Raw genomic sequence first — 12,180 nt, 5'->3', positions numbered from 1 at the left:
AGAGAGGAAGGAAAAGCTACCCCACTCCAGAGAACCTCAACACCACAGGAAACCATCCATCCTAGCACAAAATCCCACCTCCATACGATCAGTACTGAGCAGGGGAGCCCAATGCAGCACGCAACCCACCAACAAGAACCAACCCCAAACGAAGTTGCTCCACCAATGAGTGAGAGAAAATTAGGCACACTCAGCCCTGAATAGAATCTAAAATCCCCAATCAACAAAAGCAAAGAGAAGACCACATAGGGGCACACATTAAACACCATAGAATGAAGGGTTGTCACCAAAAACAGACCCTACAAAGTAGGCCCAACCACCAGAGACTCTCGACACCCACCAAACTTAGGAAGCAAGGCAAAGAGATGAATAGAAACCCTGCACCCACCAACGACTCTCCTTGCATACTGTCAAGAAAGATTCACTGATTATAGGAAAAGGAAAAACAAGGGCCCAATCCAATAGGGAAGAAAACCATCATCTATTAGGGGCCACTTCCTAACCAATGACCCAACATGAAATAAGCATAAGGGAGGCACGATATGAGTAGATATCGAGACCCCAGAAAGCGAAAGGGGCGTAATGTCTCTCCAAGCAGAAAACCAAACAAGGAGCACTGAAAGAGCTACAACCACTATCCAAGAAAAAACCAAGCTACTAGCCACCTAAATCCCCTAACCATCCTCATCGTCGCCCTCACCTCCATCCTCTACATCGTACCCTGAAGAACCTACACCTCTAGAAACCCTAACACTCCTCGCTCCTCCTTGCTCCATTGAATCTTGGTGTACTAGTTCATTTCTTATAAATACTATTATGTTTTTCATTGTAATGATGAGAATTAAATTTTGATTATAAAATATTTGATTCACCAACTTGTCATTGAGCCAATCTACTTTTAGCACATACTTAGAGATATATTTGCAATGTGATAGATATTGACTCCATTATGATTGTCAATCAAACAAGGGGAGGTTTACACTATGTGGTTTAGCATAGAAGCAAGAAGACTACAATTTCTAGAAATGGGGTTTTCCTTTGGGTGTTAAAAGCCCAATTTCATTCCCTTTCACAGTGGAAAATCTATCCACTTTGCCTCTATTTTAAATAAAAGGCTATACATTCCTTGATTTAGAAGCTTTCCCTCATTCTATAGTTGCTTAGATAAAAAATAATAATTAATTGCTCCTATTTTAACCCTTCTATAGTTTTCGACGATTGAGAGGACACAAAACTAACAAAAATAGAGTTCTTGGTTACATTAACTTAAAAAATTTATAAATTGTAATCTTAATTTGACAAATAATTTGGAATGGATAAATCCAATGTAATATTTTTGTGAATTATTGTTATTTACAAATTTTGTAAGCAATGCTAAATTTACCCTTACCCCTTCAATTTAAGTGCTTAACATCCCTCCGGGCTAAGGCTCTGAAGTATTACCGTGCCCGTTTCAATAACATAAATTATTTTGATGTGATGGTATTGAGCAGATTTTCTTTGGATGGAACTCCCGTGAGAGTGTTTAAGAACAACGAGAATGTGGGTGTGGCGTATCCAAAGAATCAAGGCATGAGAATATATTCGAGTCTGTGGAACACAGACGATTGGGCAACTAGAGGTGGGCTTGTGAAGATAGACTGGAGCAAAGCCCTCTTCGTCGCCTCATACCAGAGTTTTAATGCACAGGTGTGCAGTACTTCTTCCTCTGACTGCTCTGCAAATGCATGGTACAATCAAGCAGCATTGGATTCGGGTGAGCAGCAGCAACTTGAATGGGTGCGCAAGAACTATATGGTATATGATTACTGTTCTGACACCAAAAGTTTTCCACTGGGCCTTCCTACTGAATGCACCCGTTAGACATCAAACGCTGAGTCAATCAACTCTACCTTCGAACAGGAAATTTTTCCCTCCTCTTTAATTGTACAATATTCACACTCTTTCATTCTTTTAACTTTCCCACAATTTCAATGTATTATTTCTTTCAACATGGAATAAAAGAAGGCTTCACACCTTTGGTAGATTATGTGGATGTAAAATCTTATATGAACAAATGCACACGAGTGCCCACCTGATTCCGTCCAGTAATTTCGGTTCTATTTCATAATCATGAATGCTTAGATTTATTTCTCATTTATTTCTTTTATAATCCCTCTCATTCCAAGACAATATCAATCAATGATACTTCTACACATGGTGATAATAGAATCATAATTCCAAAATCAACAATCAAGTTTACAAGGCAAGTCCCAAATTCCTGCAAGAACACTTTATCTATCAATACATATAAACAAGGTTAGATATAAATATTCCTTTAATCAGATATATTTCCTAGTGATCTAGACATCACCAATTTATTCCACATACAATATCAATTTTGTGTTTAGATTGGTCATGGATACTGTGCTTTACAAAGGTCATGTATCATGTTTGGGTTGCATAAAATTTTAACTTAGAAATAATTATGAAACAAATTTTGACTCACAGATTAGTCACCCAATTTTATCAAGCATTGATCATATGTGACAGTGTGATCAAGAGAAATAGAGGAAGGGGGAGATATAGGGAGACAGAGAAAAATAGATATAAAGAATTTGATTATTTGCTTAAGTTCTTGCTTAACTACATAATACTAGAATGGTTCTTTTCTTGATTGATTGTGAGTAAAGGATCAAAATTCTTCAACCCTAATGTATAATGAGATATTTAGTTATATAATTTTCTTAATCACTTCCTTGAGTTACTTGTAGAATTGGATGATGGCTAATTTTATTTTTTATTATTTTGAAATTGTAAACTATGCTTCTCTCTTTAACATGGTAATTTCAAGTGTGCCAAAGAATATTTTCTTCCTATGCCATTTATTTCTCTTCTCATTTGTTGTTGGATACTCCTAAGATTAAAAAGTTAAATAAGATCATTGGTAGTTTCCTTTAGTTTATGGTCAATTTAATAAAGTTAACATGGTATATAACATCACATTTTGACTTATCTTAGAGCAAGTGAATTTGTGGCGCCTTTTTTACAAAGTGTGGTTGCAAAGGTGATCATTATGATATTTACAATGGTTCAAATTTAGTTGCTAGAATGAAGGTGGGTAGTTCAACATAGTGTACTCCATCAAGGACAATTCCATGAGAAAGAAGTACACCATCCCCTAATTTTTATCTGATCTAACTACCCTAAGAAATCTCCTCATAAACACATAAGGAGTTGGAATGCTAGCAAAACATTGCAAATTACTAAGAATGGATATCTCTGTGTGCAAAAGTCCAGCTTTTGTGTAAGCTTTGTCTAGATAATGTGAATAAAATCTTCAACAAGAGGAATAGAGATTTCTTCATATTTTTCTCCAATCTATAACCTCTTGCAATCCTTCTCATGGGCCAAAGTCAACAATGAAACTTTGCAAAGATCAACATGGAGAGATACCAAGACAATTCAAAACAAACCAAAACTAAGCGCAACAAATTAAAAAATGTTTTTGGTCAATGTGGATTGCTTGTCTACTTACGTGCTCTTGCACCAAATTCAAACTATTATGTGGATCTTTAAAATTATTCGGGGATTATTAAGTAGAGATTTGCATTAATGAAGATAAGGTGCATTTGCGAGTTTGATCTTTGTAAGGTAAAGCCAAGTAAATCAATTTCATTTGAAAAGTAATTTCTTACACTATCATTAGGGTATCCACCTAGGGTAGACTCTATGTTGCAAGATTAGGCATCAATTAGTCTAGAAGGTCAACCATTCATTCTCATAAATCAAGAAATCTTGCAAACTTTTTAAGTTTTTACACTTCCTTTACTTTGATTATACAACCTATTGTTGAAAATTTCTATTAATTTTATGGTGATCTTTGATTATTAAAAGCCTAGAGGATTGTTTATAGTCTAGTTTTCACTATCTCGATGATGTATACAACTATCATTGAAAGTATTTAAAGGATTTCTGACGTAATCAATATTTAGTTGCATTAGTTATCTAGATGCTTGAAACAATGCAACAATCCTTAGCAAAGAACAACAATCACAATTAAAGTATAAAGTCGTAGTTTTTGGTGTAATTGAGATATTTATCAAAATTCAAGTGTAGTTTTTCGAGTCAAACTCATTGACCCATATTTCATGGGTAGTGGTTCACAAGAACCCATCTCTCATGAGAATGAATGGTACACTTAGCACTTATTGCATTAAGATAAAATTTTAGTATTGGATCTTTTCCAAGATGTCACCCATCTGAAATGTACTCCTACTCCAACTGAAATGTTTTTAACAATAGAAATTCCCAAAATTAATTGCACTTAACTTGCTATCCTATTTGATAAACTTTCAGCAAGTGTTGTGAGTTCCCTTTAGTTTATTAATTGATAATAACTAGGATATAGAAATTACAGAACTGAAACTGAATTAAGTCAAACATTTAAGACCTGCAATCTTCTTCAATATTCGTATTCTTCACCGTAGCATAAAATTATCAAGAACAAATTTAACAGCCAGTTCCCTTTGGCGTTCATTAAATGAGCTCAAACTAACAGAGGTGTAAGGTGCAGATTCATTCCAGGCAGTTTGGAGTAAATATTGACTCTCCCGTACAAAACACTAACAGGAAATTCGAATGTCATTAAGCAATTCTGTTTTCTAATGGAATGATGATTACGAGTGTCTTCAATGACCAAAATATGACACCTCAGACGTGGACGACAAGAAAATTCAACAAGTCCGACTTCCCCGAGATTTTACGGAAACTAACGCAGCCGTGTACAGTAAAAAAGAAATTCGAAACTCTGATAACAAGTCAAATTTGAGATATATATTAAATTGTCTTGGATAGCATTTGTTACACACAAACATAGATTTATCTGATAAAATTACGCGTCGCAATCATATATTTAATACAAATTATATTGCAAAATTTTTATTTGACAATAATCTTTTTTTAAATTTCTAACATTAATATTGCATTGTATGTAATACTCACCCATTCACATAATATAATATTTTATCCATTATTAAATCATTCCTTTTAGAAAAAAGAAAGACATTGGTACACAAAATCTAACACTAGCACTTGCACCAAAACAAGGTGCGAGGGTTACGCCGATAGCAATGTATACTTTCAATGATAAATTGGAGGGTACAAAATTACATAATGTTAAAATTGCATTTATTAATGATAATTTTTTATTTAATGTAATCAAATCGATTTTAAAATATAAAAAATATAAATACAAATGAATGCAAATTTATCCAGGATATTATAATTTCTTGTCTTGGTTTGAGGCAACTCTACTTTTCCCTTATAAGCCCTTTCTAGTGTTTCAACATTTCTTATCTCGATGTGCCTATTTAATTTGTCATCCATCGCATGACTTTCCCTCCAGTCAACTCTTACCCTCTAACCCTAAACTTTACCCTTATCCTAATTCTAACCTTAACCCTTACTATATCCCCAATTCTGATCCTTAAATTAAACATAATTCTAACCCTAACCATACTTTGACATCACATGGGGAAATGATCGTGCTAAGATACTTGACAATGGCCAACGTTTGCAGCTTACTCTCGATCAGTCCTCAGGTATATTCATCTCTTTTGCCTACTTCATTTATATGATTTTAATAGTATGCTGAACCGATGCTTATCTCCTCCCCTGCCTCTGCTGTATGAAAACAGGTTCAGGGTTCCAATCCAAGAATGAATATCTCTTTGGCAATATTGATATGCAAATCAAGCTGGTTCCTGGTAACTCGGCTGGTACTGTTACTGCATACTATGTAAGTCTCTCCCTCCATTTCATTTTGTAGCCCTAAAATTAGTACTGGGTAGTACTAGTATTGTTGTGGGAAGTTGAGCATGGTCTAATAAAATGGTGATGTTCTGTCGCAGCTCTCTTCACAAGGGAATACACACGACGAAATAGACTTTGAGTTTCTGGGAAATCTGTCTGGAGATCCCTACATTATGCACACTAATATTTTCTCTCAAGGCGAAGGCAACCGCGAGCAACAATTCTACCTCTGGTTCGACCCCACTGCAGACTTTCACAGTTACTCTCTGCTCTGGAATCCCCAACAAATTATGTAAGTTAGTATTTTCCCTACAACTTCAAATCAGCTACTGAATGTCCTCTTTTGCCTAGCCCTCCAGTTTTAACATCATTGTTGTACTTATATTGTGCATTTCTGATAGTGTGCAGGTTTTCTGTGGATGGAACTCCGGTGAGAGTGTTCAAGAACAGTGAGGATCTGGGCGTTGCATATCCGAAGAATCAGACGATTGGGCAACAGAGGCGGTGCAGTAAAGATCGATTGGAGCAAATCCCCATTTGTGGCATCTTATGGAAATTTCAAAGCAGAGACATGCTCTGCCTCCTCTAATTGCTCTGTGAATTCATGGTATGCTGCAGAGGCATTAGAGTCAAGTGAGCAGCAGAAACTTGAATGGGTGCACAAAAATTATATGATTTACGATTACAGTCGCCAGGCGTCCAACTGAGCTCAAAGGACAAATACTTTAACCAAATTCATTAATTCAAATTCTTTTATTCTTTCAAATTTTGTGGCGATTTTGAAGCCAAGGAAGCTATATATGTAACGATTGGATCCCAATCAATTGAATATGTAGCTCAATATTCATTTTGTTAGCATTTGAAGAGATTCAGAATTCTTTCTACTATGGACCTCTTTTTTTGAATTTTGTTGTTGTCGTGAGTAATGACGTTTGCTTGAAGTCAATTATGATTAAGGAAAAATCTATATAAGGGAAAGGATCCATTAGTTGTGCACCCTAACTTCGCGCTTCTCAAAATCTTACTTGGAAATTTCAAATCACTCTGATTTTTTTACAGCAGCTTACTTGGCAAGTCCCTTGCTTATAACTAAGGTTTCAGGGCCACATCATCAAATATGATGCCACATCAGCATGCTTTTTGCCAAGGTGCCCAAAACAGCCCCCCAAAAAAGTGAGACCACTACGCTGCAAAAGAGACCGCAATAGTTGTGCAGCTGACATGGCATCACCTAATCGGTTACTTTTTACAATATTAGTACATTTTTAACAACTATTGGTACATTTCCTAACAACTATTGGTACATTTGTTTCAAACAATAGGTTTTATTTGTTCAATTTTTGGAACAAAAGGTATCAACAACCCTTACAACAATTGGTACATGCTCAACTACTGGGTCCTTTCCCCTATCCTAACTTATACGGTCATGGTAACACATTTTTTGAACTATTTTTTAAAGTATTTATTTGGTTAGTTTAGCAAAGCTTAATTAATATATGTACATCTTTGATATACATAATCTTAAAGAATAGTTTTAAGCTCATAAGTTACATATAAAGATGTAAAAAAATTTGGTGAATATTAAATAAGTTAATTGGAGATTGATAAGTTAGGATGCAAAACTATTTGATTCTCTTCCCTACTATTACCCAAAGGTTGAGCTATTAATTTCAAAGAGAAAAACATATACTAGCTATTAATAGGTGTAATATGAAATTCTATATGTTACAATTGAAAAGAAGTTTTATGATGGTAAAATATTATGTATGTTGCACTTGAGGTATTTGCAATAATTTTTGTGATGGTGAAAGTCTTTTTAAAAAAGACAAAATAATATTTGCTTAACGAAGAAGTATTATTAAGTAGTAATTTGGAAGTCAATTAGTAATATATGGAAAACGTTTGTAAATCAATTATGTATGTAATTGTAGTGGTGAAATTTGCATATCATGATGGTAGTTCAAGTAAATTGGTGGTTTCGGGTGGTAGGTAAGCATGATAGATAGTTAAGAGTTAAAATGTCTTTCTTTTTGAAAATTTTGGTAATCTTTATACTTATATTATGAATGAAATATTTCAATTACCAATAGAAAAAATGCATGTTGATAAAATAAATAATTATAATAAAAAATTATTATTTTTTTTATAGTCAAATCCTTAATTGCATATAAAACTTGATACAAAATATATGTAGTCCATTAAATGCTTCAATTGATTATAGAATAGAAATAAATGAAATAAATTTTATTACAGAACAATAAAAAACTAATTAGAACTAAAATCATGTAACATAGCTAAAATTCTATCTCATATAACATTTATTAGAATTCAATTTTATCAATTATATAATTTTAAATTCGGTATCATGGTTCATCTCAACATGAATGTACCTTAAAGTCTATGTTGGAATTGAAATGCATGTTGATAAAATTTGAAATTTTTCATCATGAAGGGACAAGTGGCTTGGTGGTGGATAATTTTACCAGCCACATGAGTGAGTTCTAAGTTTGACGGTTAGGGCATTCAATATTCTCATTAATGCACATATATTTCCTTGTAGAAATACATATAATCATTATCATTGAAAAGGGTCCCAATAACTATTGTTTACATGACAATGTACATTCACTCCAAAATTGGGAGTAAATATACACCTTTAAATTGTTTAGTAATTTGAGCTCCTTGAGTGAATGTTAGTCCATTCAATGTTTAAGAGAGAAATGGACTTCATTAATCACCACATTCTGGTAGAGATGAAGTGTAAAATTGCTATTGACCAATTGACCACTGAAAAGCATGATGTTCAATTAAAGTGTAGATAGATGGGACACTTTGTGCAAAAAACCTCTCTAAATATTGTATTATGTTTATATTGTGATTGGCATGGTAACATAAAATGGCTAATTTAAAGAAATATACTCAAAAATGGTATCTTAATCTTTGGGTCATAACTTAAAAACAAAATTAAAATAATCCTTTCAATATTTTAAATAATATTAAATTTGAGAACAAAGTTAGTACAATACCAAAGAATATTAAAGTTGAGAAGGAAGTTAATATAACATTAAATTGTCAAATCATTGATCAATATTGTGTGCAATTCAATCTAACACATAAACAAAAGATTTAAATAACAAAATCTAAACTTTTTTTCACACCTAAATACAAACTCAAGAGTAAGATCGAGAACTTGCAAGAAAGGATGATAGCAAACAAGAAAACTCTGAAATAAAGATTTGGTGATGTGAAGGAAATTGGAGACAACAAAAACATTGAAAGAAAATTTTGGGTTTATGCAAATCTTTATAAAATTGAGCTATCATTAGGCCAAGCATAATTGCAAAAAAATCAAATAAAAGTGTCACACTTTTTTGGTATAGGACAATAGAGGAGGGTGGTGTGGTTGTCTCCTCATCTTTGTGATCCTCTCACATAAGAAAGGTCAGTGTCACCAAGGAATTTTTTCAAGCATGACATATAATTTCATCATTAAATCTTAATTGAAGCTGGGCTCACTACATAGGTTGAAAATATCCCTATGTTCTTGCATCAACGCTTCTTTTTTCACATACACAAAATCCTCTTAATAGATATTTTTTTGGCAAAAACAATAAAGAAAGGGAAAAGGTAAGGTACTCTTTTGTTGGTAAAACCAAAGACTATAACATAGCGAGGAGTGTTTTTTATCATGGATCCATCTTATCATCTCCAAGATAGCCTTCCCATCTTTGGTGTAGCCCAAGAAGCTATAAAGGAAGGTATGCAAACATATGATCAATTAAATAATTAAAATATGCATAACGAAATATGTGAATGATGTTTACACCTTGTGACATAAAAAGAGAAATGGTATGCTCTTATTGTATAGGAAAATAAGGTGGTTGGAAGCAAGAGAATGTATGTTCATTCTAAAGAGAAGATCTCCATTGGAATCAAAGATGGTGAATTTATTGTTATAATTAATAGAATTTGATAAAGATAAATAGATAATTCTGATAATTGAGCCAAATTGGAGATTCTAGCTTGTGAAATCAAAATGTAAAATCACATAATTTATTTTCTATAAGAATATAATCTTTTTTTTGTTTTCCGTAGAGGTATCCTCATGACTCATCCCAGAATTTCCCACCAAACCTTGCCTTGGGCTTACTTTTTGTCAAGTTGGGGTGTTAGTGGGGTGAGAGGAGACAAGACTAATCCCCTAGAGATGTGTGTAGTCGCCCAAAAATCACACACATAGGTTTAATCAGGCTAGCGAGAATCAACCTCAGGACCTATATGAGAAGAACCTAAAGCCCTTAGCCAACTACGTTGCCATGCGGGCTTCTATAATAATAAAATCTTAAATTGTTTCCTCAAAAAATAATAAGATTCTATTAATTCTTCTATCATGTTTTTTCAAGAAAATGAAAACATGTGTAATTTTACCAATTTGAGGACATGCACAATCCTTAAAAAATAGAATAATTTCCACAATAAAAGTCATATGTTATCTCCTTTTAATTCTTTCATTGTATTGTGATTGAATGACTGGATTATATGGTTATACTCTCTCTCTCTCTCTCTCTCTCTCTCTCTCTCTCTCTCTCTCTCTCTCTCTCTCTCTCTCTCTCTCTCTCTCTCTCTCTCTCTCTCTCTCTCTCTCTTCATCACTTTTCACATATCTATCTGGAACTTATTGGAGGTGCGTTTTAGCCAATTCTTCAGCACTCTCAACTAGAATAAGAGATCTTCTCCAGTTGGGTGAGCTACCCAAATCAATTGAAACCATTATACCTCTCTTTTTCAAAGCTGATAAAATATTCAACCTAAGAAATTAGTGTGTATCTTGAAGATACAAGAAACACCTTTTGTGGAAACAGAGGTTCGCTAGTATATTTATAGCAAGTTAGGTGGGCAAAGTTGAAATTTAAACACATAACAATGAGGAATTCTAAAAAACATGTAGTTTAGACACCACAAATTAAATATTTAATTATCGCATGCTCTGTTTAAACAATGCTCAAAATTTCTTACTTACGACATTCTTGAAGATATCATTGGGATTTGTTGCATGCATGCAAATGCTTGAGCTTTAGGTAAGCAAATAATTGTTAGTGCTTGCAATATTCTTGTTAGGTCTTGTAGTTGGACACATTATCTAGGTTGGACATCCTACTGCGCTAGGGATCAATGGAGATCCCAACTCCCCGTCTCACAAGTCCTTTATTGGATCATAGGAATCATAATATTGGAATGCTAGCCCTTATAGTTGACAACTTAACATCGATTCAGCCAGACATTAAAGAAGGAAGTGCCCCCATTTCAGGGGAGCAGGCTCCTTCGACAACTATTCCAACATAAACAAAAGAGACTGCAGGTTCATCACAACAACCAAACCTGGAGGCCTCTCTATTCAAGGCGATCCAGCAACTAAAATCACCATACCCAAAATAGGCCATGCACACTTGGATCTGCCTCTGCGACCCTTTTTTATATAGTTGTTTCGTGGGGAAAATGACAAAATAGAGGAAGCAAACAAATGTTTAAATCGAATATTTCATTGATTTAGCAAACAAAACCCTACTTGCAAGAACAACAAAGAAATGAAACACAAAGAAACCCAACAACTGACAAATCTACAAGGTAGGGTTTCAAGCAAACATACGAATCTCCAAAAGTGCCCATGTTCCCCTATTGTATGGCTCTGCTCAAAGTTGGAAGAATCACTTTGTGAAAAAAAATGTTTTTGCCACTCTTGACCCGGACTTCTCTTTTTATCTCTTTCATTTGTTGTTTCTCTTCATGGAGATGGATAAAGGGGCTAGAATAGTTCACCCTAAATCTGATTTCCATTGACAAAAATCCACCATGCTAGAATCCTTTGAGTTCAAAAACACCACCAAACCAAAATAAAAAGAAACCCAATAACCTATAATCTCCGGGATAGGGTTTGAAGCAAGTATACCTCACAGTCTGCATAGATACATTCTCCAACAAACAACCGCACAGCCCTTGAACGTGGCAAAACGTCTAGGGTTTGAGTCGCTTATGATTCAACTACTTGTCGTCGAGAAGACACACCCAAGCAAGTAGGATGACAAATTTCAAGCAGTAACTGAAGAATTTGCACAATCACATAATTTCTTCCATTGAACCCTAAGATATTAACAAACGCCACCAATCGACATAAATGCCACTGTCAAACTACTGGAGTCATACAATTTCACTGCTAGATAATAAATGATGAAACACATAAAATCAAGTGACTACCCAAACAAAAACATGGCATTGTCTGAAAATGAAGAGTGGTCAGAAAGATGTCAGAAGTCCGATAATTACCAGAGCGCTGACACTTTGATGGACAAAAGCCCAAACAGAGAACCTATCAGCTAAATATAATATTCT

General features: G+C 34.2%; 2 protein-coding genes across 2 annotated transcripts; both read left to right on the top strand.

Moving 5' to 3' along the window:
- The first annotated feature begins 1,371 nt into the window (after positions 1 to 1,371).
- Positions 1,372 to 1,863, top strand: LOC131867194 (xyloglucan endotransglucosylase protein 1-like). The gene has a single exon (XM_059215499.1). It carries the CDS (start codon positions 1,372 to 1,374, stop codon positions 1,861 to 1,863), a length of 492 nt encoding a protein of 163 aa, XP_059071482.1.
- Positions 1,864 to 5,500: 3,637 nt separating this feature from the next.
- On the top strand, positions 5,501 to 6,549 carry LOC131867193 (xyloglucan endotransglucosylase/hydrolase 2-like; the record flags this gene model as incomplete). Its single annotated transcript, XM_059215498.1, has 4 exons — positions 5,501 to 5,582; positions 5,679 to 5,779; positions 5,892 to 6,085; positions 6,202 to 6,549. Coding segments are annotated over 4 exons (558 nt in total), but the record flags the coding sequence as incomplete, so codon positions are not given.
- Positions 6,550 to 12,180: the final 5,631 nt, after the last annotated feature.

This window comes from Cryptomeria japonica, unplaced genomic scaffold (genome assembly GCF_030272615.1).
Source record: "Cryptomeria japonica unplaced genomic scaffold, Sugi_1.0 HiC_scaffold_165, whole genome shotgun sequence".
NCBI lineage: Eukaryota > Viridiplantae > Streptophyta > Pinopsida > Cupressales > Cupressaceae > Cryptomeria > Cryptomeria japonica.
The sequence above is the reverse complement of the archived record's forward strand: the minus strand, read 5'-3'. Positions and strand labels throughout refer to the sequence as shown.